Below are 6,000 nucleotides of genomic sequence, written 5' to 3'. Positions count from 1 at the left end.
CAACAACGACCAGAAACGGCCCCAAAAATCCCCAAAAACCACCCCAAAAAAAAAAAAAAAAAACAAAAAAAACCCAAACCAAAACCCTCCCCTCCCCCACCCCAGTAAAAACCAGCGCCGGTCCCTGGAGGGGGGAGGGGAATTGGGGCCGCCCCTCCCCCACCCTTCGGTGCCGCTTCGGTGCCCCCCGAGCGACCCCGGCGGACCCGAGGGGGGGGGGAGGGGGAGGGGGTGGGGGAGGGGCTTGGAGGGGGTGGGGGAGGGGCGGGCAGAGGGTGGGGGAGGGGATGGAGGCGCCGGGCGCGGACCCGCGGGACCTGGGGGTGATCGGGGGCTACTTCCTGCTGGTCATGGCCGTGGGGCTCTGGGTAAGGAGCGCGCGCCCCTCCCCCCACCGCCCCCCAAAAAACCCCCGACCCCCGAACGGCCCCCAAATCCCGAAAATTCGGCCCAAAAAAAACCCCCGGGAAATTCGGCCCAGAAAACCCCCAAAAATCCGGAAAATTCAGCATGAAATCCTGAAAAATTCACCCCAAAGACCCCTAAATCCGGAAAATTCACCCCGGAAAACCCCAAAATCTGGAAAATTCAACCCAGAAAACCCCAAAATCCGGGGAATTCAACCCAGAAAACCCCAAAATCCTGAACATTCACCCCGAAATCTGGAAAATTCAACCCAGAAAACCCCAAATCCAGAAAATTCACCGCAAATAAACCCCAAATCCGGAAAATTTAGCCCGGAACCCCCCAAAATCTGGAAAACTCACCCTGAAATCCTGAAAATTCCCCCGAAACCCCGAAATCCGGAAAATTCGCCCCAGAAAACCCCCAATATCTGGAAAATTCAGCCCAGAAACCCCCAAAAATCTGGAAAATTCAACCCAGAAAACCCCAAAATCCGGAAAATTCACCCTGAAATCCTGAAAATTCCCCCAAAACCCCAAAATCCGGAAAATTCAACCCAGAAAACCCCAAAATCTGGAAAATTCACCCCGAAAAAACCCTAAAATCCAGAAAATTCACCCCAACCCCTCCCCCCAGAAAAACAACCCCAAAATCTGGAAAATTCAGCCCAGAAAACTCCAGATCCTGAAAATTCACCCCAAAAAGCCCCAAATCACCCCAAAATCAGGAAATTTCACCTCAAATCCTGAAAATTCACCCAACCCCCCCCTCAAATCTGGAAAAATCAACCCAGAAAAACTCCAAAATCCGGAAAATTCACCCCGAACCAACCTCAAAATCTGGAAAAATCCAACCCTGAAATCCGGAAAAATTCGGCCCCGAAATCCGGGAAATTCCCCCCAGAAAACCCGAGGGGGGGGAGGGGTTTGTGGGGGTGGGGGAGGGGCGGGCAGAGGGTGGGGGAGGGGATGGAGGCGCCGGGCGCGGCCCCGCGGGACCTGGGGGTGATCGGGGGCTACTTCCTGCTGGTCATGGCCGTGGGGCTCTGGGTAAGGAGCGCGCGCCCCTCCCCCCACCGCCCCCCAAAAAACCCCGACCCCCGAACGGCCCCCAAATCCCGAAAATTCGGCCCAAAAAAAAAAAACCCCGGGAAATTCGGCCCAGAAAACCCCCCAAAATCCGGAAAATTCAGCATGAAATCCTGAAAAATTCACCCCAAAGACCCCTAAATCCGGAAAATTCACCCCGGAAAACCCCAAAATCTGGAAAATTCAACCCAGAAAACCCCAAATCCAGAAAATTCACCCCAAATAAACCCCAAATCCAGAAAATTCAGACCGGAACCCCCCAAAATCTGGAAAACTCACCCTGAAATCCTGAAAATTCAACCCTAAACCCCAATATCCGGAAAATTCACCCCGGAAAACCCCAAAATCTGGAAAATTCAACCCAGAAAACCCCAAAATCCTGAACATTCACCCTGAAATCTGGAAAATACCCCCAAACCCCCAAAATCCGGAAAGTTCACCCAGAAATCCACAAAATTCCCCCCAAATCCCAAAATCTGGAAAATTCACCCCAGAAAACCCCAAGCTCTGGAAAATTCACCCTGAAATCTGGAAAATTCCCCCCAAACCCCAAAATCCGGAAAATTCAGCCCAGAAAACCCCAAAATCCCACAAATTTGGCCCTGAAAACCCCAAAATCCGGAAAATTCAACCCAGAAAACCCCAAATCCAGAAAATTCACCCCAAATAAACCCAAAATCCAGGAAATTCAGCCCAGAAAAACCCAAAATCCGGACAATTCACCCCGAAATCTGGAAAATTCCCCCAACCCCCCGAAAATCCGGAAAATTCACCCTGAAAACCCCCGAATCCTGAAAATTCACCCCAAAACCCCCAAAATCCTGAAACTTCACCCCAAAAAACCCCAAATCACCCCGAAACCTGGAAAATTCAGCCCAGAAAACCCCAAAATACAGAAAATTCACCCAGGAAAACCCCAAATCACCCCAAAAATCCGGAAAATTCACCCCGAACCAACCTCAAAATCTGGAAAAATCCAACCCTGAAATCCGGAAAAATTCGGCCCCAAAATCCGGGAAATTCCCCCCAGAAAACCCCCAAATCTGGAAAATTCAACCCAGAAACCACCAAAATCCTGAACATTCACCCTGAAATCGGGAAAAGACCCCCAAACCCCCAATATCTGGAAAATTCAGCCCAGAAAACCCCCAAAACCGGAAAATTCACCCTGAAATCCACAAAATTCCCCCCAAACCCCAAAATCTGGAAAATTCACCCCAGAAAACCCCAAAATCCAGAAAATTCACCCCAAAATCCTGAACATTCCCCCAAAACCCCAAAATCCAGAAAATTCAGCCCAGAAAACCCCAAAATCTGGAAAATTCACCCCAGAAAACCCCAAATCCAGAAAATTCACGCCAAATAAACCCCAAATCCAGAAAATTTAGACCGGAACCCCCCAAAATCAGGAAAACTCACCATGAAATCCTGAAAATTCAACCCTAAACCCCAAAATCCGGAAAATTCACCCCAGAAAACCCAAAACTCCGGAAAATTCACCCTGAAATCCTGAAAATTCCCCCAAAACCCCAATATCTGGAAAATTCAACCCAGAAAACCCAAAAAATCAGGGGAATTCTGCCCAGAAAACCCCAAAATCTTGAAAATCCAACCCTGAAATCCGGAAAATTCCCCCAAACCCCCAAAAATCCAGAAAATTCAGCCCAGAAAACCCCAAAATCTGGAAAATTCAACCCAGAAAACCCCAAAATCCTGAAAATTCCCCCAAAACCCCAAAATCCGGGAAATTCAACCCAGAAAACCCAAAAAATCAGGGGAATTCAAACCAGAAAACCCCAACATCCTGAAAATTCCTCCCAAACCCCAAAATCCGGAAAATTCAGCCCAGAAAACCCCGGGTGTTGAAAATTCAACCCCAAAACCCCCAAAATCCGGAAATTTCAGCCCGAAATCCGGAAAAATCACCCTGGAACCCCCAAAATCCTGAAAATTCACCCTAAAACCCCCCAAAATCTGGGAAATTCAACCCAGAAACCCCCAAGATGTGGAAAATTCACCCTGAAAAAACCCCAAAATCCAGAAAATTCACCCCGAAATCCAGAAAATTCACTCACCCCCACCCCACCCCCCCCTTCCAGAAAATTCACCCCAGAAAACCCCAAAAATCCAGAAAATTCAACTCAGAAAACCCTAAAATCTGGAAACTTCGACCCAGAAAACCCCAAAATCCGGGAAATTCACCCCAAAATCCCCCAAAATCCAGAAAATTCAACCCGAAACCCCCGAAAATGCGGAAAATTCACCCCAGAATAAACCCCAAATCCTGAATTTCACCCTGAAATCCTGAAAATTGACCCCAAAATCCAGAGAATTCAGCCCAGAAAACCCCGGATCTTGAAAATTCACCCCAGAAACCCCCAAAATCCGGAAAATTCACCCTGAAATCCAGAAAATTCACCCCAAAAAATCCTGAATCCTGAAATTTCACCCCAAAGTCCCCTAAATCCTGAAAATTCACCCCAAACCCCCCCCCCAAAATCCGGGAAATTCAGCCCCGAAAACCCCAAAATCCGGAAAATTCAACCCAGAAAACCCCAAATCCGGAAAATTCACCCCAAAAAAACCCTGGAAAATTCAGCCCGGAAAACGACAAAAATCTGGGAAATTCAGCCCAGAAAACCCCGGATCTTGAAAATTCCCCACCAACCCCCCCCAAATCCTGAAAATTCCCCCCAAAAATCCCAAAATCCTGAAAATTCCCCCAAAAAATCCCAAAATCCTGAAAATTCACCCCAAATCCCCTGCCCCCCAAACAACCCCCAAATCCGGAAAATTCGACCCAGAAAACCCCAAAATCCGGAAAATTCACCCTAAAATAACACGAAATCACCCTGATATCTGGAAAATTCACCCCAAAATCCAGAAAATTCACCCCAAATAACCCAAAATCTGGGAAATTGAGCCCAGAAAACCCCGGATCTTGAAAATTCACCCCAAAAAGCCCCAAAATCTGGAAAATTCACCCTGAAAAACCCCAAAATCCTCAAAATTCACCTCAGAAAACCCCGGATACGGAAAATTCACCTCAAAAAGCCCCGAATCAACCCAAAATCTGGAAAATTCCCACAAAATTTTCCACCCAGGAGCCCCCAAATTCTCCAAATCCCCCAAAATTCCCCCAAATTCCCCCAAATTCCCTGAATTTCCCCCAAATCCCCCCAAATTCTCCAAAATCCCCCCAAATTTCCCCCCAAATCCCCAAATTTCCCCCAAAATTTCCCCCCAAATCCCCCAAAATTTCCCAAAATTCCCTAGAATTTCCCAAAATCCCCCAAATTCCCCAAATTCTCCTCCCAGAACCCTCCAAATTCCCCCCAAATCCCCAAATTCCCCCCAAAATTTCCCTCCCAGGACCCCCCAAATTCTCCAAATCCCTCAAAATTCCCCCAAATTCCCCAAATTTCCCCCAAATTCCTCCAAATTCCCCAAAATGCCCCAAATTCCCCCAAATTTCCCCCAAATTCCCCCCCCTCCCCTCCCCCCCCGGCTCGGGAGTCACAAAAAGAACCGCGGGGGGGGGAGGGGCGGGGTGAATGATTACCCACAATGCCCCGCGGCGGCCAGCGGCCACTGGGGCCGAACTGGGAGCCCAAACTGGTCCAAACTGGTCTAAACTGGGAGCTCACACTGGGAGCCCAAACTGGGAGCACTGGGAGTTCAAACTGGGAGCACTGGGAGTTCAAACTGGGAGCCCAAACTGGGAGCACTGGGAGTTCATACTGGGATTACTGGGAGCCCAAACTGGGAGCCCAAACTGGGAGCACTGGGAGCCAAACTGGTCCAAACTGGTCTAAACTGGGAGCCCATACTGGGAGCCCAAACTGGGAGCTCAAACTGGGACCACTGGGAGTTCAAACTGGGAGCACTGGGAGCCCAAACTGGGAGCTCTGGGAGCCAAACTGGTCCAAACTGGGAGCCCAAACTGGGAGCCCAAACTGGAAGCACTGGGAGCCCAAACTGGTCCAGACTGGGAGCTCAAACTGGGAGGCCAAACTGGGAGTCCAAACTGGGAGCACTGGGAGCCAAACTGGTCCAAACTGGGAGCACTGGGAGTTCATACTGGGATTACTGGGAGCCCAAACTGGGAGTCCAAACTGGGAACACTGGGAGCCCAAACTGGGAGCACTGGGAGCCCGAACTGGGAGTCCAAACTGGGAGCACTGGGAGCTCAAACTGGGAGCCCAAACTGGGAGCACTGGGAGCCCAAACTGGTCCAAACTGGGAACACTGGGAGTTCATACTGGGATTACTGGGAGCCCAAACTGGGAGTCCAAACTGGGAGCACTGGGAGCCCAAACTGGGAGCACTGGGAGCCCGAACTGGGAGTCCAAACTGGGAGCACTGGGAGCTCAAACTGGGAGCCCAAACTGGGAGCACTGGGAGCCCAAACTGGTCCAAACTGGGAACACTGGGAGTTCATACTGGGATTACTGGGAGCCCAAACTGGGAGTCCAAACTGGGAGCACTGGGAGTTCATACTGGGATT

The 6,000-nt window shown here is 49.8% G+C and overlaps 1 protein-coding gene across 1 annotated transcript in view; it reads left to right on the top strand.

The window, feature by feature from the left end:
• Positions 1-287: 287 nt before the first annotated feature.
• LOC309584177 (sodium/glucose cotransporter 2-like) overlaps positions 288-6,000 on the top strand; it is a gene marked incomplete at both ends in the record, with an annotated part of 37,018 nt that continues 31,305 nt past the window's right edge. Inside the window, one exon of the mRNA XM_082300117.1 lies at positions 288-368. Coding sequence (XP_082156243.1) covers positions 288-368 — 81 coding nt within the window. The remainder of the gene's footprint in view (positions 369-6,000) is intronic.

Source organism: Coloeus monedula, assembly GCF_965178545.1.
Source record: "Coloeus monedula genome assembly, chromosome: 37".
In the NCBI taxonomy this organism is placed as follows: Eukaryota; Metazoa; Chordata; class Aves; order Passeriformes; family Corvidae; genus Coloeus; species Coloeus monedula.
This window is presented reverse-complemented; position numbering and strand designations above follow the sequence as displayed.